Raw genomic sequence first — 24,183 nt, forward strand, 5'->3', positions numbered from 1 at the left:
AAGAGCTGTAATCTGTGTAATTCTCGTCTATCAAAACCATGGGCTCAGATATTGTAACAGGATAATTTTTACAATACTGTAAAAATGTCTTATAATACTTCCATCATATTTAGTTACAATTAAAAAAATTGCTAGGTGTGAAGTTTAATATTTTTATGGAATATTGTATGCACTCAGTTACCTTGTCGAAATAAATATTCTTTACATCCGATTCCTTAAGGTAAGGGTCATCAAACCATTCAAATACAGCACAGAAACAGACCCTTTGGTCCAACTTGTCCATGCAGGCCAGGGTATCCTAAACTGAACTAGTCTCATTTGACAGCAGTCGACCCACATCCTTCTGAACCTTTGTCTATTCATGTATCTGTCCAAGTGTTTTTCAAATGTTAATTGTATTGGCTCTACCATTTCGTCTAGCAGCTCGTTCTATACATGCACCACACTCTGTGCGAAAAAGTTGCCCCTCAGGTCCCTTTTAAATCTTTCTCCCCTCAGCTTAAACCTATACCCTCCAGTTTTGGACTCCGCTTCCCATTAAAAAAGACCCTCAGATGTTCACCCTATGTATACCCTTCATGATTTTTTTTAAACCTTAAGGTCATCCCTCAGCTTCCAATGGCCCAGAGAAAAAATGTCCCAGACTATCTAGCCCCTGCTTCATTTATTATTTGCATGTGCATACTTCCGGAGGCCTTTCCTACTCCAGACCAGGGCTCTTGAAACTAGTTTTTCTGCTCCACCTTTTGTCACTTGTGAAATTAGACCAGCAATCCCATCGAAGTGCATATGATCTGTTTTTTCATACAAAGTCGTCAGCCTTTAGAGACCTGTTTTAAATCATTTGGCTTAGAATCTGTTAGTCAATGGGGCAAGAATTTGCATTTAGGTTTAGTAGCTTCATTTTAACAGTTTTGCTTTGGGTGAGGCGCGGGGTCATGAGTCTTTATTGGTGATAACACGGTGTGAAGCTGGATGAACACAGCGGGCCAAGCAGCATCAGAGGAGCGGGAAAACTTGATGTTTCGGGTCGGGAACCCTTCTTCAGTCCTTATTGGTGCCATTTTGAAGTAGTGTCTCCCTGAACTTCCCAGTGGCTCAGCCCCTGCCCCTGCCACCTCTCTGGGCTTTCAGGTCATCTCTCCAACATCTCACTGTGGTGGCTGCATCCTGCTTCTCACCTGCTGACCCCAAGCCCTTGCTCACAGGGAGGGTTTGGGAGAATTGGGGAACGTGATCAATTGTGAGTCAGAGGGAAGAAGGAAAAGAAGTGAATGGAAGATGCTTTGAATCAAAGAGGTAATGTGGGAGAAATGAGAGTGGGGATTAAATTGGAAGTATCAACAATTTTATTGCAGGTTTTTAAATTTATTTTATTCACACATTATTTTAAAAACATAGCAATTTAGCAATGTACAATATGTATACAGGATCTTATTCCCTGTTTTTATATTGAATGTAATGGGAAAATCTGTTTAACTTATTACTTTCTCATTTAAAGTAACAATTTTCAAGACTCCACCTACAATGTTCAGTAAGGAATTGCTTCACTTGCTTTTAGGCAAAATAATGATCTGCAACTTTAAAAATGCTCCCTACTCTGTCATATACTTTGTTGAGTCAAGGCACTTGCAAGCTTTAATCAAACTCCTTCAGGACACGGGACTCCAAGAAAAGACCTTAGTGAGTGTTAATCATTCTTTTGTTGGCATTTATGGTGGAAGGCATTGTTGGGTCATTTGGAACAAAATGTGTTCAGGATAAATGGCAGGCTGGGTGCTTTTGTTGAGAATTGACTCTTCAGACAACAGACATTTGCACCATCATGAGAAGGTCTAACTGCTAAATAAATGAACAAGAACATCTGTTCCTGTGACAGGAGATAGTCACCAACGTTATTTATCGGTCCAAGAGGGTGGCACTTGACAATGGGTACGTATGGATCGTGAACAGTGCCAACTGGTCGAATGTTTACATAACTGCTGACTAAAGGACATACAAGTGATTGGTTGTCAACACTTAAAGTCAAATACGTGAACATTTGTCTTTATTACTCTTCCACAGTCGAGAGATAAATGAGACAGCAAGATAAAGAAAAAGTTGTCCTTCAAGACGACCGAGACCCGGGAAAAGTAAACTGAAGCACACTGCACTTAACTAAATTCTGTTCATGATAGGCAATCTTACTGGACTTAAACTTGATGCATGAAATAGTTTATCTTAAATGGCTAATGGAGAAAGCAACACTTGAATTCAAAGCAGCTGATCTTCTGCTTAATCTAAATCTAGTTCTGTATAGTTCAGGAGCTATAGCCATTATTTAGGGGCAAAACTTGAATCAAATTACTTCCATTATCCAAGAACGCATGTCTGGGACTAACAGAATTGTTTTTCTTTTAATTGCCTGCTGCAGCATTTCCAATAACTTCATTAAAGGATTTGGATTTGCATTTGCATTGAATTTTAATGAAAGAAAGTAGTGAATTCATATTGTATTTTTCATGATCACTGGATATCACAACATGCTCTGCAGTATTTGGTGAAATAATTTTCTTCCTTACACCACCCTCAATATTACAAATTACACAACCAGGGCGATATAAAATTGGAAACTAGCGTCACTGCTTCTGATTCAGTATTTAAAAATCAAAATCTTTGTTTCTTTCATGAAAAAAAGTGACAATATTTTGCACTTGTTTTGTCAATGCAACTTGTAAAACCTACATCTGCAGACAGTCTTTGGCATTACACATGACAACAATGTCCAACTTCCTACAGTAAGTGGACATGTCACGGCTTTCGTTCGACTTCAAACAATTTGGTTCATCACAAATCTGCTGCATCTTGTCACCAATGTCAGTTTCAGAACTTTGTTCCTCCATACAAGTTAGGGGTTTGCATCAAGTACTTTACAAGAAATTTAAATGATAAGGGAACTTTGAGGAAAGTTGCAAGTCTTCAAAAGTGTGTATTCAATAGCATCTTCCTCTTAAGGTGTTCCCCTTTATGTTTCCATTTTGAAGAATGACCTGCACTCAAAACACCGATTTGTTTTCTGTACAGATATTTGCAGATTTATTGGGCGCTTCTGGTACTGTGTGTGTTTCTTCTATTGTGCAAGTGTTTGCCGAGTACTTATAGAAGCCTGGCAGCAGACACAGAATCAAGAGCATCTTTGGCTTTAGACAGATGAGGTGCACTCGAACTATTTAGCTGCTGCTTATTTCATGCCTCAAGACCAGCTATCCCGTCGATCGAGCTATCTTGAAGTTAAAGAGGGTGAATTCGTCCTCAGCCTCTCAAATCCTGTAACACCTCAGGGCTGTTTTCTGCGTGCTCACTGAGCTATGGGATGTCATAATAACTTACCACTGATTAGGATGAGATGAAATAGAATGTGAGGAAGCTTGCATGGAATGTAAAACCAGTTGAGCTGAGTCACTCCAAAGAATCCATACAGTGTAGAAGCAGGCCCATCAACCCTCGGAAGAGCAACCCAACTAGATCCAAACTGTGCACCCAGTCCCTGTAGCCCTGCATTTCCCATGGCTAATCCACCAAGCCTGACATCCCTGGATATCAAGGGGAATTTAGCATGGCCAATCCACCTGGCCTGCACATCTTTGGGCCGTGGAAGGAAACCAGACCACCGAGCGGAGACCCGTGCAGATACAGGGGAGAATGCGCAGACTCCACGCAGACAGTCGGCCGAGGATGGAATCGAACCCAAGTCACTGCTACTGTGAGGCAGCAGTGCTAACCACCGAGCCAGTGCTGCAAATTCTGTGCTATTCTATGTCACTTATGCATTCGATTTCAATCTTTTCAGTTTCACATATGGAAATATATTCTTGACTGAAGCAACATATACTCACAAACTGGAAGCAGCTTCGAACACTGGGTTCAATGTTACTGCCTCCAAATGATGCAACCTCCCCCAACTGGCGTGGAATCTGAATTGCGTCATGCAACAGAAGCCCTAGTCTGCGCTGATCACAGAATCCAGTGGGACTTGCCACTTGCTTGAACAGAACTGCAAAAAAATAAAATTTGTATGAAGTACAGATAAAATATCAGAAAAGATGCACTGCAGGACACCATATTGCCTGAACAAAGCATCAACACAATAAATGCCATTAATCCCTTTCTACATGGATATACATACATACATATATTGAATTGAAATGAACTGTTTATTCAAATGAAACAACCCCAATATAAATTGTGTAGCTCAGCACAACTTGGATTAAATCCTAGATCCGCTCATGCAACTCCCTTGTGTAAAGCATATAATAGATTCTTGGTGTGAATGAACTTCATGAATTCCAGCCAATTGTGGCTACAGGAACACAACCATTCATATTATGGTACCAGCAATTTAAAGAATGAAGATGAAGAAATAACTTAAATTCATGACCTTAGGCATTCCCAAAGCTTTTGAAAGCGAATGATTTACTATCTGAGCCAAATTTGGAAGCCTACTTCTCCAGCAGATAAACAACCAATTATCTTGCTTCAGTGTTGTCAGTAGAAGGATAAATATTAATCAGGACATCAGAAGAGCTCCCCTATTTCTTTTCAAACTCGCCACCGAACTTTTCCTACTGAATTGAACAGACAGACAGGTTCTGGTTGAACGTATCATCTGGACTCTCACTTCCAAAACAAAAGCAGCAATCAGTGGGAACTTGCAGTAGATATGAATATTCCAACTCAAAGATGGGAATGTTTCCATGCCATGTTGACATTAAGTGTACAGTGAAACCATGTTTTGCCAGACATTTTGGCACAGCTTCATTATGTAACGTCCATCTGTTTCTATCATTGTTTCATCTGTGTAACTCCACTATGCCGATGCTTTTTTTTAATGATTTGAGACAGTGTTGTTGTACTTTCTGTACTATACTGCCTGCACAGGGAATTCAGGTTTGGACAGTTTGCTGCTACCAATCCTCCTTTTTTTACAGAGTCTAGAGCATACTTTATTATTGGTGGTAGAGGACAGAAAGTAAAAGGAGGTGCTTTTCATAAATAACAAAGTAGTTTATTGGATGAAGGCAATAGATACAGTTTGTATTAACTTGCTAGGCACTGACTTCCAGGAGTTCTGCAGAATGTGTCTGCTCGTTCAGGTTCCTGAGCAGACTCAACTATCTCCAACCAAAGAGTGCAAGACATCTGCAGCTCAACATGAATGGGTAACTCCTTCAGAACCATTCTCATGCAAAGGATAGCAAAGCCAACAGTATAGCTCATCTCTACTTTCACTGCGGTGAGCTGCTTCGTTGAGCCGCTGCAGTCTGTACAATGTAATTAGACTATGTCAGCACTGAGAGTCAGGAATTCCAGATTCTTTTCTAGTGATGATGCAGAAACTGTGATACATTTTCAAGTCAGATGCTTTGAGACTTGAGAGGTGAGGTTTGAGGTGCTGCCTTTGTTCTTTTAGGTATTACATGTTGCAAGTTTAGAAAGGGCTGTCACAGAAGCCTTAACAAGTTATTGCAGGCCATCTTGTAGATGATGCTTACTGTGGACCAGTGTGCTAGCAGCAGAGTAAGCAAACTTTGAATGTGGTGGATCATGTGCCAGTCAACAGGCAGTTTTGTTCTGGATAATATTTAACGTCCTGAGTCCTACTGGAATTGGAACTGCATTCTCATTCCATTACCCTCGGATTTGTGCTTTGTAGATGACAAACAAGCTTTGTGAAGGCAAGACGTGAGTTGCTCACAGCAGTATTTCCAGTTTCTGACTTTCTGTTCTAAACATCACATTCATGTGGCTAGTCTATTTCAAGTTTCAGGTGGTGACATTCAGTGATGGTAACGTCATTGACTGCAAAAGTGGAGGTGATTAAATTGCCGTTCGTTGGTGTTGGTCACTGCCTGAAACTTAACTGGCACGAACGTCACTTATCATTTCAAGCCTGAATGTTATCCGGGGCTTCTTGTTTATGGGCATTGATTGTGCAACAATCCGCTAAACTGTGAAATGTCGAATGTTGTGTATTCTGCAGCAAACATTCTGCTTCTGACCTTAACACGGAGTGCAGGTCACTAATGAAACAACAAGAAACTACCTTGAGGAAATCCTGACGCACTGTCCTGGGGATAAGATGATTGACCTACAACAATTATGACCACTTCCCTTCATGTTCAGTAGGGCTCCAGCGAGTGGAAGGATTTCTCAGATTCACATTCACAATTTTACTCAAGCTTCCTGATGCCACACTGTGTAAAATGCAGCTGTGATGTCAAGACATTTCACAAGTCCCTCACTTTTAGAACTGAACTTCTTTCTTCATCAGTGGCCTACTTGAGGACTTGCAGCAAAAATCAAGGCTGCAGCATTGTCAGAGTTGCTGCCACTTGGATGAACCAATAACCTGAGGATTCATATCCTCTGTCTGCACAAGAGACCCCGTGCTTCCAAGCAGCATGTCAGGAGCGCAAAAGCTAGGCTCGGCCTGCTGCGTTCATCCAGCTACACACTTGGTTATCTTGGATTCTCCAGCATCTGCAGTTCCCATTATCCTGGCACTTCCAGTTGCCTGCCACTTGAACACATCACCCTGTTCCCAGCTAGCTGCAGCGCCCCAGTGAAGGTCAGCATAAACTGGAAGAACAGTACATCATTTTCTGCTCGGGGACCCTGCAGTCTTCCAGACTCAACAATTGAGTTCAATACCTTTAGGACTTGAGCTTTCCCATGTCCCTACCTCAAATGCCAAACACCAGGCCTTGTTATCACACAGACCGCTATGACACACAAGCCATTGTTAGCCACTAACAGCTACTCACCCTCCTAGCCAGATTGTTAACCACTCTTCTGTCTGTCCAACTCTTCTTGTCTCTCTTCAGGCTTTATCCCCACCTATTGTTTATTCCTTACCCCTTCGCCCTCCCACCACCCTACCTTCTGCAATATAAACTGACATTTTACGAGCTACCATCAATTCTGAGGGTCACTCAACCTGAAATGTTAACTTTGCTTTTTCTCCAGACCTGCTGTGCTTTTCCAGCAATCTCTTTTTGTGTCCCATGTACTCTCTTAGGTAACAGCAGCTCATTGTACGATACAGCTTCAAAGTAGAATTTTCCCTTATGCACTATCAAATCTTCATTTCTTAGAAGAAAGTTTTTAAAAAAAAATCAGATTACTTGATCCTTATTCTACCCTCTTTGTGGAAGCTTGTTGTGAGGATGCTCACTGTCTCACTTCCTATAATAGTGATGATCGGCAGTAGAGTACTTTGGATATCCTATGGGGAAGGACTCCACATCAATGCATTTTTTTTTATTATTATGCTTGAACAAAGACAGTTACGGGATCACTCAGTCCCCGCCCCAACACTATCCTGCCACCACCTCTGGTCTTGGTGAGGCATGACAAACCAAAGGATGGCGGAGGAGGGGTCTGGGGCAATAGCTGTAAGGTATGATATGATGAATGTGACTATGTCAAGCCGTTGCTTGACTAATTAGTCTGACAGCTTTCCCAATTCTGCACAAATTCCCCGTCTATTAGCGAGAAGCACTTTGCAAGGTTAACAGGACTGTTTATTCCTTTACTGTCTCAAGCTCCAGATGATTTGCCTGGCTTTAATTCTGATTTGATCTTCCTGAACTAGTACTGATGCAGCTAAGATGGAGAGGCAATGGCCTGGTAGTATTAATATTGGGCTGTTAATCCAGAGACATAACGTTTTGGGGATAACAAGGTGTAGAGCTGGATGAACACAGCAGGCCAAGCAGCATCAGAGGAACAGGAAGGCTGACGTTTTGGGCCTAGACCGTTTTTTTTTCCCCCTGAAGGAGGGTCTAGGTCCAAAACTTCAGCCTTCCTGCTCCTCTGATGCTGCTTGGCCTGCTGTGTTCATCCAGCTCTACACGTTGTTACCTCAGATTCTCCAGCATCTGCAGTTCCTACTATCTCTGTAATATTTTAGGGACTCAGGTTTGAATGCCGCCACGGCAGACGGTGAAATTTGAATTTCTAAAAAAATCTGGAATTAAGAATTTAATGATGACAAAGAATCAGCAACCTAAATAGCAAACACTGGAATTCCCTTCTCAAATATTGCTGTCTCCATTTTGACCTTTACAACCTTCCATAAAAGATACCTTTCAGACCAGATTTTTGGCCAGCTGTCCTAAAAACCATTCTTTTGACAATCAATTTGAAAAGTACCTGGGGAACATCTTACAGAATTGAAAAGACATTTCCAAAAGCAAGTTGTTTCCCTTTATGCAACAGACATTTACAGTGAGTTCACTATACCACACAACTGTCTATGGTGGCATCAAGCCATCTTCCACATCTGCCTGTGATATGTTCATTAGGCACTTAAACATTACACACACAAGATTATTCCTTTTCAGCTTTCATCTACCATCATACAATAACAATGTACAATTAATGTGAACAAACTGAAGGCGCACGAGGCTCAAACTGAAGTTAAGTCCTATATTGAAAAGCTGATGAATTTGTTTTTTTACCTAGCTTTCCTATGATATCCTGCTGCGAACAATTACAAAAACTGGTAATATTCTAAGCATTTCATCTCAGCCTAAAGCTCAATATATTGTTTAATGATAAAAAACATTTGAAAATTGAGATTCTATTTACAATATAATGTCTCCATTTTAAAGCAGGAATTCATCTTCCTGAGGCCAGACCTGGTAGTGGGAAAGACAGGCACAGAGCTGTGCATCCTGAAGGCACTCGTAGCTATCAGTAGTATTAGCGAATGCCACAACAGTCAAAGTGGTCACATCTGGCTGAGAGATTATTCCATCAAACTGACAGTGGTAGGAGGAACTAATAATAAACCTCACCCACAGTATAGTTACATAGATTATCTCAACGCTCAAAGCGTTAGAATGCCCTTACTAAAGCAATGAAATCTAGGCTGGATTTTTTCCCTCTCTACTGTGCTGTGAGTAACGATGAACAAAATGGGGACAGTGGGTGAGCTGAACAAGTTAGGTTGTCAACACCGAGGAAAAATTGGGAAAATCTTCCGAGGGGAATCTGAATTTCACCCAAGTGGCAACTGCCTCTTTTCCATGCATTTGCATCTCATTAATTACTCAACATGCCCTATTTCTAGGCCACTCCCAAGTCTCTTCCGAGAAACTAGATGGCGCAAAGTGCCAGCATGCAAATCAAAGTGGGTACCTGGTGGCTGCAGTTCGCAGAATGATCGACCCAGCCACCATCTGAGTGTTTATTCATAAACCTGCACATTCCTTGACACTTCATCCACGCAAGTTGGCGTCAGCAAAACATCAGCCTCGCCACATCGCCATGCCTGCTCTCGGGTCAGCTCTCACATCATGTCAATCCTTCAGCACTCTACTTGGGAGCTCAGGGACACCTATGCCTTGCATGCTTCTGTCAGGTTGCTTCACACAAATGGACACACACCCATATCATGAATCTGCACAGGATGCATCATGTAACTTTTCTTCGTCATGTTTTCTTAGCAGTCCCTCACTTCCGTGTTTAAGTGGAAGCTGCCAGACTCTGTCCATTTCTCATTGTTTTCTCACCACATAATGACTCCAGCACTGGCTTACAGGCTGTCAGGTTCTGTATGGGTCCTTTCTTACCACACAAGGTCTTCACTTACAGGCTACTAACTTTTCTCGCTTGCATTGTTTTATAGTGCAGGAGGACAGACAGGCAGCTTGTGGTAGACGGAAACATTGAACAGCCAATCCAAAAGTCAGGCAGGGAATGGACAAGTCACTGGGCAACACATCAAACAGCATCATGGAGTCTGTTACATCCACTACACGGAGATCATCAAATGTTTATAAAAAGAGCAAAATGATTTTTAAAAACGCAGCTGTCATATTTATTATCCATTATGACGACCGTTAACACCTGGCTAGAAATATGAAACAAACACAGGAATTGCTGGCATAACTGAGCATGTCTAGCAATATCTGCGGAGAGGGAATCCAAGTTAATATATTGAGTGCAATGTGACTTGGAACATTAACTCTGTTTCTCTCTCCACAGACGCTGTCAGATATGGAGTTTCTCCAGCACTTTGTATCATGGAAAGTAATTCAGTGTTGTTTACTCTTAAACCTTTAAAATTACTTTATCTTCAAAGAAATATGCTCTTTGAATTGAGGAGGGAGCAAAGCCTGAAGAAGCACATGTTATTCACTCTATGATTATATTATGTATAACTGCCACCATGATACGCATATGACAACTCATTTTATGTTTGAACACAAACAAGCAGAGGCTTGTCAAATGTGCTTCATCTCGACAATATCACTATTAGAGTTACTACTCTTTATGAAACTTTATCTAAAAGAATTCATGTACTGTGCAAGAACATCTTGCTGTAGACTCAAGAGAAATGCATGCAAAATTCTAATTGGCTCTAGTGCTGGCAAGGCTACACTCAGCAGTTCCTGGCAATTGGGGTGCGAGGCAGAACAAATAGGATTTGTACATTCTTCTTGGGAATGTAACTAGGCATCTTACAACTGAACTATTTTCAATGCTTGGGCATACTGTAGAAACACTCCTTGTGAGTTAATGAGGCATGCCAATCTCAAAGCTGTATTGACTGCTACATTTCTTAATGAGTTCCTGAAGTTTAACCATTTCATTGGTTCTGGTGCTTATTATTTGTTTAAGTATACAGAAAAATCATCAAGGGAAACATGTTAATCATGAGCGGAAAATGCATACATTGTTAAGAAAGCTGAAATCCGTGTAACAAACCACAACCAAGATTGAAGAGTGCCTACTATATGCTGAACAGAAAATCCTCGAAGTTAATATTTCTTTTTGTGAAGTTAATTCTGTTGTGTCAGATTCCACAAAGTCTATTTTGACTTCAATGGGTTCAACACACACAAAAAAAGCAGAGACAGCTTTTAAAAATTCCAGTACAAACTTACAGCGATACTTGTCCTCAAGATGTGCTTTGCACAGTGATATGATGCCACTCTTAAAGGATAGGACACGAATCTTCCCTGTTCGACCACTAGACAGACAGAAAAGAAAATCACATTGGACTTATCGGTGATACATTCCTAATGGACTCGATTGAGATTTACTCATGAGGAAATGAGTTGTGCACATTATGCAGTGCTAGAGGATAGGCTGAAATTCCAGAACCTTGGAACGTGACGCAAAACAAATCATAATCCCTCGAAATCTCAGAACTGTGAGCACTAAAGATGAATCAGGCAAAATGGGGTAAAATTACAGCACACTGATGTAACACTTGAAAAAACCCTTTTGAGGCTCAAAGACAAAACAGTATTTCACATAAATCCAATTTTAGGTAAGGTGAAGGTGCCATATAATCTGACCAAACCACTGGGCTGCTATCTCATTAGACAACTGGTGGTGGTTTAACCTGCGAGACATCTCACCTCAAGACAGAGGTGAGGTTGAGGAGGAGAATAGTTGTGGAAATTGAACCCACACTGTTGGCTTCACTTTGCATCACAAACCAGCCATCCAGCCAACTGAGCTAACTGCCATCCCAACTTTTACCAGACAGTGATTTGTAAACGTATTTATTTCTTAATGAATGTTAGAGGAACCCAGGATTACATTTAACTCAGTGCCATTAACAAGCCATACTTAGAGGTCTAATAATGTCACAACAGAAACTTGTCTCGATCAACACCTTCAGTACTCTGAATAAATATTTGTTACATATCTATATTTGCATATCTGTGAGTACTAAAGACTGACAACTAATTTTTGCTCTTTGCATTTAACTAAATTATAGCCTTGAAAATTACAAACACCACCGACAAATGAGTCATTTAGCTTTATAAACTCCAATCTTTGCAAGGTTTAAAGGACCATTACCATCACAAAAGAGAGCTTTTATCATAAGAGAACAGCCTGAACAACTAAGTTTCAAATCTCCATGACAATGTGAGCACGAACAAATAACTGTTGCAATGTCATATGCTTAGTCAAGGCAACTTAAGTTTTACAAACACTTTTTCATGGAAGGTAGTGCCTTTTTCTTTTTTTTTTCCCCCAAATGTGCAAATGTTAAGAAACAACAGTGGCCATTTCAATCTAATTCTCTGGAAAGGGCAGCCATGAGATTGAGTGTGTCTTTTTTTTAAACCCTGGCCAACATTAGTTCCAACAACTTCATACACCTTCAATGGAGCGATCAGGTTAAAACTACTGTAAATTGTGTTAATATCCACCAATATTCAAGCCAAGTACTGAATCAACTTTACAATCCTGTGCTTAGATTTTGTACAAGTCAAGAAAGAATTAGAAATCCTAGAAGTTACTGAAAGCGCATGGACTGAAACCATATCTAGCCCTTAACTGCATCTATTGCCTGGTGTGGTGCTGGGCCCCATATAGTTTGAAAGTAAGTGTTTAGTCTCTAGTACGTGCTTCATTGAGGAAGTACAGGAGGAGGATATAGATTCAGGATTGCTATACTTGAAAGTGGAGAGAAGTGAAATCATTTCCACAGCTTTCAAATTTAATTTAGGTTTGGAGTGATTAATTGAGCCTGGATCCCAGAAATATTCAACTCCAGGCTACCTTAATTTTGCGGAGCTCAGCTTTCAGGCAAAGCATCTCAATATGATTATTATGGCTTGCAATGAGAATTTGCAACAAAGAAGTATGCAATGAAAGCATCTGCACACTGGAGATAAATCTGAACTTATAACTGCGTGGGTATTGCCAGTATCTCAGCCAAGCATATAATGTACTGTCAATATTTACTGTTTTCTCACTCCCTCAGAATGCAGTGTCTCCATTATAAGGACTTTTGGGTAGGCAATCAACTTGCGAAATGGATACAACCACACAAAAAAGTCCTGAATTTGCACAGAGATTGCAAACCAACATCCCACTGTTCTTTCTGATTATTTTGCTTTTCATTTAAAGGAAAATGGCTGCTTCAAACTGTTACATTTAACATTGAGCTTTTCAGCTACGAGCAGTAGGAGGGATAGCTGGTGCCGAAGATTATAAACCATATTCTGCTTTGTAATGTTGTTGTTCGAACAATTTCTTTGTTCATCTGTTCCCCAGCTCTTAAAAATATGAAGTGCAAGGATGTATTTTCATACCATCAACAGGGAATTAGGTCTCCCTACTTGAGGGAGAGTGTCTTGGCACTGGACAGGTTGCAGAAGAGATTCACTAGGTTGATTCCAGAGTGAAGGGGGTTTGCATATGAGAGGAGAGGATGATTTGACTGGGATTATATTCATTGGAATTTAGAAGAATGAGGGGGGGGGATTGGATCTTATAGAAACATATAAAATGAAGAAGAGAATAGATAAGAGAGAAGCAGGAAGATTGTTTCCATTGGCTGGTGAAACTAGAACAAGGAGGGTGTAGCCTCAAAATTAGGGGGACCACTTTTAGGATTGAATTACCCAAAGGGTTGTGAATCTGTGGAATCCCTGCCCAGTGAAGTAGTTGAAGCTTCCTCACTGAATGCTTTTAAAGCTAAGATAGATAATTCTTCGAAGAGTAAAGGAATTAAGGGTTATGATGAGAGAGTGGCTAAGTGGAATTGAGGCCTGAAAAGATCAGCCATGGTCGTATTGAAAGGCGGAGTGGGCTCGAAGGGCCAGATGGCCTAGTCTTGCTCCTGGTTCTTATGTTCTTAAATCTTTCCCATCTCACGGTAAACCTATGCCCTCTAGTTTTGGATCCTGGGGAAAAGACCTTGTCTATCCACCCGATCATGTCCCTCAAGATTTTATAAATCTCTATAAGTTCACCCCTCAGCCTCCAATGCTCCAGGGAAAATAGTCCCAGCCCATTCAGCCTCTCCCTATAGGTCAAACCCTCCAACCCTGGCAACATCCTTGTAAGTCTTTTCTCATCCCTTTCAATTTTAATTGCATCCTTCCGATGGCAGGGAGACCCGAACTGAATGCAGCATTCCAAAAATGGCCTAACCAATGTCCCAATCAGCTGCAACGTGACTTCCCAACTCCTACACTCAATGCACTGATCAAAGAAGGCAAGCACATCAAAAACGTTTTTCCCTATCCTGTCTACTTGTGACTCCACTTTCAAGGAACTATGAACCTGCACTCCAAGGTGTTTTTATTCAGCAACGCTATCCAGGACCTTACCATCAAGTGCCTAAGTCCTGCCCTGATTTGCCTTCCCAAAATGCAACAGCTCATAATTATTGAGCATAAACTCCCTCTGCCACTCCTCAGCCCATTGTCCGATCGGATCAAGGTCTTGTTAAACTCTGAGGTAACCTTCTTCGCTGCTTAATAACCTCCAATTGTGGGATCATCTGCAAACTTACTAACCATACCTCCAACGTTCACATCTAAATCATTGATGTAAGTGAAGAAAAACAGTGGACACAGCACCGATCCTTGACACACACCACTGGTCACAGGCCTCCAGCCTGAAAAGCATACCTCCACTACCATCCTCCGTCTTCGAGCCAGTTCTATATCCAAATAGCTACTTCTCCTTGTATTCCATCTATATTTCAAATGAACATGCCTCCTCCGCAAACTCCAATCAGTACATTCCAGACTGAACCATTCAAGATAATGAAATATGAGGCTGGATGAACACAGCAGGCCCAGCAGCATCTCAGGAGCACAAAAGCTGACGTTTCAGGACCTAGACGCTTCATCAGATGATCTGATGAAGGGTCTAGGCCCGAAACATCAGCTTTTGTGCTCCTGAGATGCTGCTGGGCCTGCTGTGTTCATCCAGCCTCACATTTCATTATCTTGGATTCTCCAGCATCTGCAGTTCCCATTATCACTGAACCATTCAAGAGAAGTTTTTACTCATTTCACATTTGCTTCCTTTCCAAAACACTTTGAACTACGAGCCCCAGTTCTTGATATTTTTAGACACAAGAATAATGTGTCTCTATCATGACTCATGATTTTGAAAACTGCCATCAAATCTCTTCTTAGCCATTTCCCCTCCAAGGAAAGCTGTCCCAATTTCAACGTGTCTACGTAACTGTAGTGTCTTAGCCCTAACATGATTCTCATAAACCTTTTCTGCGCACTCTCAAACACATTTGCATCCTTAATACTGTATAGTATCCAGAACATTACACAATACTCAAGCTGACGTCTAACTAGTTTCTTATACAGGCTCAGCATAATATCCATGCTTTTGTACTCTGTACTCTTACTAATGAAGCCTAGAAGACTTAATACTTCAACAACACTCTCTAACTGTCCTGCCATGATGATCTATGCACGTCTAAATACACATAGCTCTGCTCCTGCCCACTCTTAATAGTGCTCCTTATGTTGTGTTGTGTGGTCATTTCATGTTCTTTGCACCAAAAACACATTGCCTGACACTTCTTTGCACTGAACGTCTGCCATTTTTCTGCCCATTTAACGCTTGACAATGTCCTTTTAACGATAACAAGGTCTAGAGCTGGATGATGTCCTTTTAAAGTTCTATTCTGCTCTTCTGAGTTCACAAAGTTTCAAGTGATCCACAAATTCTTAAACTGTCCCTTGAAATCCCAAATCTAAATCATTAAAACATATCAGGAAAACCAAAGATCCCAATACAAGTCCCTAGGGACCACCACTGAAAACTTTTCTCCAGCTGTAAAAATATTCCCAAACTAGGGCACTCTCTTTACAATTCCTGAGCCAATTTTGTATCCACATTGCGACTGCCCCTTTTATTCTATCAGCTATAGCAGTCCTCCAGATTTATCGCATGGTGCTGCAGTGAACGTCTCTTGAAAGTTCACATACATCACATGAACAGACACGTTAGAGTCAAGATAGCCACCTTTGATATGGTTGTTTTCCAGAAACAAATCGAACTGTCTTGTAGCCTCCCTACGTATCTTCCCGCCACAACCCTCCCACCAACATCCCTGTCTTCCGGTATTGGTTCTGATTGAGTTAGTTACAGCGTTCAAAGAAACATACGTGTCATAGACATTGAGGAGCCAGTTAAGACACATGTCCACACAGAGAGGCACATTGACAAGGTTACTATGTTCTTGTTCCAGTCGATCGTAGATTGAAGTGAGGCAGTTAATTATCTCCAAAATATCCATTAGTTGATCATTTTGCTTGAGATTGTGCTGGTCAAAGGCCTCACAAGCACTTGGCAGAGAAAGAAGATCCACTGTGGAAAAATAGGAAAGTAACATTTTAAAATTATGCTGGAGTTATTGGACAAGATTTCTAAAGGCCAAATCAATAAGATGGCATAACTTTGCTGTAAATTATCCTGCGTGCGTCAGCATTGCAATTCACGATGGGGCAAGTAAAATTATTCTGCATTATCCTATTTCAATATTGTCAATCAGAACTAATTTATTCCTCAATAAAAGAACAATATCTGAAGAGGGAGCAGAAGCATCAGCACACAAGCCCTCTTTTTCACTTGAGCATCATAAAACCTACTGTCTGTAGTATACAAGTTCAGAGCAAAGATTTAATGCATATACAAGCTGTGAATACCAGCAGCAAAATCCCATCGCAAATACAGACCATGAAATTCAGTAATAAAACCCAGCCATAGATACAGACTGTGGGTATAAGAAACAAAATTGCACTCCAACGACAATGTGTGAAGTTCTATGATCTGATCAACCCTCAGTGTGGCCCTCCAATTTTCACAAAAAAGTGTACATTTCTCCAATGCAACAGATTGCATATTCACTCTGTTTGAAACTTGTCTTGCATTTTGCTGGAATCTGTGCCCTCACTAATTTATTGACGTCACTATATTCTGATGAAGGACTCTACACTTTATTTCAGCTTGCTGCAAATCATACATTTGAATAATGATGAGATTGATGAGATCACTAGTTATGCTTTTAGTCCCAAGCTATCGATCTTATAGCTCAATGTAAGCTTTCTAAAGTTTGTACTTCAACAGGAAGAATTTAAGAGCGACTGACTGTGGAACCTGCATAATCTGAAGTCAGTTCCTGGGAGACCATGCAAATCAAGATTTATAATACACACCTACTGCCTCTCATCCTTATAAATGGAAGAAGATTACATCCCCATAATGGCTGTTATAAACCGGTCACTGCAAATATCCACAACCGAATTCTATCATGATCCGGGTGCACAAAACATCAGCAGAATTATACCATGATTTTAACACAAGCGCATGTGTGTTTGGGTTTGGGGATGGAGAATGGGATAAGATTGTGTGGCAATGTCGTACCACAACCTCATCAGGTCTGAAATTGTATTGTATCTTTAATGGGCAGAGTTAGGCAGACAGGCAATGGTCAAATCCAGAAAATCATAGCCCCTGATATCTCATCTAACAAAATCTGACAGCTTTACACTTTTATTGCAGTGAGTTGTATGTTCCTGAAAGAGAAGTGGTAATCGAATAAAAACTTGAAGCGGAGTAATCTGTAGGGCCATGGAGAAAGAATACGGAACTAAGTGAACACCTCTTTCAAGTGCCAGCACCAACATGAGGAGCTGAATGGACTCCAATTGTGCTATATCATATGGAGCAACAGCTGATACTCAATACAAAACAAGAAAACAACACACGCTCCTTGAAAAACACACTAACAGAGTAAAATGCTGACACAACGGAGTAAAATAACGGGAATAGTTTGAACAAAAGATGTAGCCAAAGCCCAAGTTTGCATAACAGCAAATTAAAAACGGGCTCGAAACAAGAAGTAACATATATTTAATGCACACATGTGGATAACTTGGCAGAACAATATAGCTACACAGTAAGACAGTGATCACATCTGAGCTGTAGGTCTTGCTTTGCTGCTGTGTGTCACACCACAATAACCAAATGATCCATGTTCCTCTAATACACATAAATCAAGAGCTAGTCTTTGAAAAAGTCATCATGATGTGCAGCTTGTTGCCAAGGTATTGGTTACTTTGTGTACCTTCAATAGATATAATTTAGGGGCAACCTATTTCAAATGAAACTTATTCTTACTTAATTAGTTGAGCTACCTTTACAAACCTTCCTTTTCAAAAGTTCAACAACATGAATTGGCATGCAAATACTCATTGAACTATATTAAGTTGAGGGCCTTGTCAGATATCAACAATCAACTATACCGTTTGTTACAATAGTTCCCGCAAGGAACTGAAAAACACTGTTCTCCTAATGTCAATTTATTTGTGGAATTGGAGATGTGTGACTAGCATCACAACACTTTTATCGATGTGCTAATGAAGTGATAGCTAGATCCCCTTGAGGAAAATAATCAATGATAACTAATTGATTCATTCAAGCAGTTTTGATGTAGTTTAATTAGAGACAAAGCCTTAGTCTAAATGGATCAAAGTTTGGAAAGACATTCGCAATCATTTCAGAATGTACACACAACCCAAACTGACATGACATCTATTTGGTAAACGGATCAATGTTTTAAAAACAGTAAAACATTAAATTGCAATTAGCCTGAAGCTTTTAATATCAGAAAGATCTTGGAAGCTGATGTTGCAAGCTGAAGATTCTGCATCATTTATGTGATTCCAAAAATATGCAATTATAAAAGCACATTTTCATATTTAAGAATACAGGACAGAAGTAACTGCATTGTATTCATTACTTTATAATTTCAGCTGAACGTCTTTATTACCACCAAAGTGAAGCACACACCTAATGCTTGCATTTTGTGCATGATTGCTTGTGACTCACATTCATGTTCAGAATTTACCATGGGATTTGTTGTTTGAAGTAAGACAATTGCCTTACTTCCATAATAAAAAATTGTGACAAATACATCATAATAGGGTTTCTTTCTGTTTGACACTTTCATCAACTTAATACGTATTCAATAATGTAATCCCTAGAATGCCACGAAACTGCCCTGACACAAACAAGTATTTGCAAGTTCTTTTGGTAATGTTGTCACCGACAGTATCATTTAGTGGTGTAATCCTGAACATGTTGAATCTGGATTGTCGAACTGGAGGCTTATGAATAATGATCACTTCAAAGTAATGGAGGGCAACCAGTCTCTACAGAACTGTTTCCCAGCAGGGAGTCAATACACTTAGAAGAGAGAGGGGGATGAGAAGATTGGCATGGTTAAAAAATTTGCACCCCTGATATTGACCTCAAATACACTCAGACCAAACCGTGATTAGCAAAACTGGTGCAGAAACCTCTTAAGACACACTAATGCGTGAGAAAAATTTTATGGACAAATAATTGTTGCATTTCAGTTGGGAAAATGGAATTAATATGTGTGGATCACAAGTAACACAATTTGTGATAAAATAAAACTATCAACACAGGAAAGTGCAACTGCTTTGTCTGCATTTCACAAAAAAAATCCTTGAGTCTGATTCTCAACATAGTAATGATGGGCTGCTAATAAAAAGCCAGAAAAGCTGGGGAGACAAGGGGGCAGAAACTGGGTAGGATGGCTGCTTTGCTCAGTGGTAACTTGCATAGAATCGTAGCATCCCTGCAGCATGGAGAGGCGCCATTAGGACAAGTGGGCATCCCAGCCCTCACCCTATCCCTATCCTAACTCTATCCCTAGTCCAAGGTGAGGAATGAACCTGTGACCCTGGGATTGTGATGCAGCAGTGCTCACCAGTGAGCCACCATGACACCTTCTGAGTTGGACAAGGGAATTCTCCCTTTCCTCTCGACAGCCTTAGGGTGCAGGAACAAGGATTTCATTTTCTGAATGCTGGGTTGATATCCAGCCAGACACCTGCATCAGAAGGAAACTGATATCCTCTTCCCTCTCTAAAACATTTCAGATTTGACAACAGGGCTTCTCTACACCCTCCAGTGGCAGAGTAGTGACATGTCCAGCATGGAAATATCGTGCATGGTGGCTTAGTGGTTAGCACTGCTGCCTCACAGCACCAGGGACCCAGGTTTGATTCCAGCCTCGGGCTACTGTGTAGAGTTTGCACATTCTTCCCTTGTCTGCGTGGGTTTCGTCCGGGTGGTCCGGTTACCTCCCACGGTACAAAGTTGTGCAGGGTAGGTGGATTGGACATGCTAAATTGCCCGTAGCACCCAGGGATGTTAGGTTAGGTGAGTTAGACATGGAAAATGCAGGGGTAGGGGAATGAGTCTGGGTGGGACGCTCTTCGGAGGAGCGGTGTGGGCTTGATGGGCCGAATGGCCTGTTTCCACAGAATAGAATCATAGATTCCCTACAGTATGATTCAATCATCCATCAATGTAGCTCATTTTCCTGACATGAAACGTGGGTAAGGTTAACAATCTGGCCACGTAAAAACATTTGTTAGGAAATCACGCAGAAGTTGGCCTGCTCACTGCAAAGCTGGCAAATTTTAAAAGTCAGAGATAACAAAGTGTGGAGCTGGATGAACACAGCAGGACAAGCAGCATCTAAGGAGCACAAGAGCTGACGTTTTGGGCCTAGACCCTTCATCAGAAAAGGGGGATGGGGAGTGGGTTCTGAAATAAATAGGGAGAGAGGGGGAGGCGGATTGAAGGTGGTTAGAGGAGAAGATAGGTGGCAAGGAGACAGACAAGTTAAAGGGGTGGGGATGGAGCCTGTGGAGGTGAGAGTAGGTGGGGACGGAGGGAGGAGATAGGTCAGTCCAGAGAGGATGGACAGTTCACAGGGCGGGATGAGGCAAGGAGGCAAAACGTCATGTTCCCACGATTCAAAGCCTTGGTTAGATAAGACTTGGAGTATTGTGAACTGTTCACGGCATAATTCAATAGGAACAATATTTTGTCCATAGATCAAGTGCAGTAAAGAGTTAGCAGAATGATACATGGACTCCAAAGGTTAAATTATTATGAGAGATTATGCAAACTAGAATTGCTTTTTTTAAAAAATTTTAACATTATGATGTAACATTATCAAGGTTTTCAAGAAACTATGAAAAAATTATATGTTTGAGAGAAAGAAAATATCTCTACTGATTAGGAAGTCTGGGTTTAGATGACATAACCACAAATTGAGGCTTCTCAGAAGTGAAGCTTGTAACGAGTAGGTAAAGTCTGGAACTCCTCCATAAATGGGAATTGATGCTGGGTCAATTGTTAGTTTTATTCTGAAACTGAGTTTTTTTTTGTTAACCAAATACGTTCAAAAGATAATTGGCAAAAACTGGATACATGGCGTTGGGTCACAAATCAGTCATGATCTCGGAGCAATGGGACAGGTTTGAAGGGGTAAATTTGGTTGGAGACAAAAAAACTGCAGCTGCTGGAATCCAAGGTAGACAAACAAGAGGCTGGAAGAACACAGCAAGCCAGGCAGCATGTGGAGGAAGGGAGAAGTGAACATTTCAGGTATTTGTAATGCTGCCTGATGCTCTATTCTTCCAGCCTCCTATTTATCTTCTTTGAAGGGGTAAATAGCTTATTCCTTGACAAAGAAGAGTAAAGAGAAAAGACCATACTTACGGCAAAGAGCTTTCTGCAGTCTTCGTAGCTTCATGGCTGTTCTGTACGCAGAAAACCTTACATTATTTAGGTCAGCTGCATTAGAAAGAAACAAAACATTTCAGCAGTGTTTGCGAGTAGGTATGGATTTCAGCACAAAATTTCATCGCTTTCAACATTAATGCACATTTTATAACTGTAGCTCAACGAACACACATCTTAATAAGGTGAGCGTCCATGGTGTTGGAACATGTTATCAACGTGGGCAAATAACTGGGCAACTAATAGCAGAGAGAATTGGGTTAAAGAGGTGCATCTAGTGGTGTGCCACATGGATCAGCAATAAGGCCACAATTATATACAGTATCTGTTAATGACTTGGACAAGGTAAGTAAATGTACTGTCACCAAGTTTGCAGATAGAAGGCAAGGGATAAAGACAAAAGAGGGTCTGTACAGGGCCATAGATGAGTGAGTGGGCAGAAACTTACTGGATGGAACATATTGAAGGAAAAATCAAAGTAATGCTCTTTGCCAAGAACAGAAGAATGGAATACTAATTAAGTAGAAGCCGCACACAGAGAAACTTGGGGGTCCTTGTGGATGAATCACAATAAGCTGGTGTCCAAGATCAACAGGTAATAGAGAAGTCAAAAAGGCTGACAGTCTTCATTTGAAAGGGATGGAATACACAATTATGGGGGGGGGGGGGGTTATTAAATCTTAACAAAGAACCAGTTAGTCCACATTTAGAACACTGTGAACATTTGGGTCAACTTCTCTGAGGAAAGACAAATTGACATTAAGGCAATCCAGAGACGGTTCACGAGGTTGATCCTGGGTATGAAAGGGTTTTCTTATTGGGAAAGGTTGTGGCAGGTTCAGATACCCAATGGAGTTTAGAAGAATAAGAATCAAATTATTGATATTTCGGATTCTCCTTGTGGAACAGTCCAGGAGCAGGCAGTATTTTCTCAGAGCAAGGGGTTCTGTATTCAAGACAGAGATGTGAAGGAATTTCTTCTCTCAGAGCTCAGTGAGACTGTCTTATTTTTAAATGCAGTGCTCTGCAGTTGGTAGGTTACTAAGTACATTCAAGACTAAGACAGACAGATTTTCAATCAGTAAGTACATCATGATTAAGGGAATGAGAATATCAGCCACAATCTCACTGCATGGTGGTGCAGACTTAACGGGCTAAATGGCCGACTTGAATATTAGGATCTAATCTTCAGAGGTTGAAATACAAGCACGCACAAATGCAAAATAAAGTTCTAAACTCATGACATTGGCAATGACCATATTAACACTTCATAAATTTGCATTTAAGACACTTCAATTTGAGACATCAAGCAAGATGGCATCTCGAGTAAAATATCAGTGGAAGGAATGACTTTTGCAGACACCATTAAATCTCTTTGACGATGGTTTCAGATGTTCTAATTTGAGAATCTGGGAATAACAAAGAATAACTAGGAACTATGACAATACTAAAATCATTGAACTCTAATTTCATTCATAACTTGTCATGTCAATTACAGCATGAGGCTGCAGCCTTAAAATACTTGTGTCCTGTTTATTGTTGCTGTCTCATGTTTGGTCCCTTGTGATTTTGTTGTGTGGTAATTATGGGATTGAACTGATAAATGGTGCAGCATAGGATTTGCAAATGTTAACCATCCGCTATACCCTGTATTCATTGATAATCTTACTTCATTAAACTTTCAGCACATAAATGCTCACATAATAGGTGAAAGGTTAATTTTTTATACGGTTTATTGGAATTCTATCCAGAAATGCCCCATTTTAAAAATGCGTGCACACATACATAGTCTCTCTGATAGTAAGTCATTCACAGACACTACATAATAAATCATAGTTCTTAGGTCTAATATGAGTTCCACAACTTAAAATATAAAGTGCATCTCAAATGTCATTGGGGTTGGCAGACCACACGATTTCTCAAGTTAACTCTTTCTTTTTACATTTTAACAGCAAGTTACGCCTGCTATTACACCAAGGTTATTAATTCTCTACACCCTGAATTTGGACTGAATTCAGTACTGCTTTTCAAGATAATTTAGCATGATGTTTAAGTTACATCTTGTTTTTCTAGCACATTTACAGATCCAATTCAAATTTATTTTAAAGTTGTCAACAGGTAAAATAGCACAGATCAAACAGAACACAATTATCACTAAGATCACAGAATACAGTGCATACCTGTTGTACATTCGAATAAAATGTGCACTGTAAAATTAAGAACTAGCTTGCAAAAAATGAGAAACATTAATTTAAAATGGTCTGTGGTCAGGACCTTGCTGGCAAATAAAAACATTAGTAATCTGTTGACTACAGATCTTTAATGCTCTACACGTCACTTGCAACAATAAGCAAATTACTAATCCCCCCATAATGACACTGCGCTCAAAAAGGGAAGAAGTTTATATTGGCAAGTTAGTTTCTTGCAATCATTTGATTGAAACATTTTATTTAAACTTATTCAGATCAATGTTCATTGTACTGTTGATTACACAGGAACAAGATGTTTGGTGTTGTGACACTCTGGTCTGACTTTTTCCTTAGTCAATCACACTGGCACGTGAGAAAGGCCAACTTCACATGAGGTGAAATTCTCAATACTGCTCAAAAAAATTCAGCCATTATGATGGAGACTCAATTATCAGTTTTCCTGCTTATCTTTGAGATTCCTGCAGGAGAACGTTTTCGTGAAATACATAGTGCATACACCACAGATGTTTCTTTTCCGATTGCATTTCATCTTTTCATTGTGAATAATGAAAGCACACAACGTTACTTTCTT

General features: G+C 40.4%; 1 protein-coding gene across 13 annotated transcripts in view; it reads right to left on the reverse strand.

The window, feature by feature from the left end:
• The window catches only part of dmd (dystrophin), a 1,835,475-nt gene that overhangs the window by 118,526 nt on the left and 1,692,766 nt on the right, over positions 1–24,183 (reverse strand). For all 13 annotated transcript variants that reach the window (XM_059650343.1, XM_048540566.2, XM_048540567.2 and 10 more), the window contains 4 exons: positions 21,382–21,456; positions 15,942–16,143; positions 10,935–11,020; positions 3,876–4,033 (listed from right to left, as the gene is read on the reverse strand). In XM_059650343.1, coding sequence (XP_059506326.1) covers positions 3,876–4,033; positions 10,935–11,020; positions 15,942–16,143; positions 21,382–21,456 — 521 coding nt within the window. The remainder of the gene's footprint in view (positions 1–3,875; positions 4,034–10,934; positions 11,021–15,941; positions 16,144–21,381; positions 21,457–24,183) is intronic.

Source organism: Stegostoma tigrinum, chromosome 12 (genome assembly GCF_030684315.1).
Source record: "Stegostoma tigrinum isolate sSteTig4 chromosome 12, sSteTig4.hap1, whole genome shotgun sequence".
Taxonomy (NCBI): domain Eukaryota; kingdom Metazoa; phylum Chordata; class Chondrichthyes; order Orectolobiformes; family Stegostomatidae; genus Stegostoma; species Stegostoma tigrinum.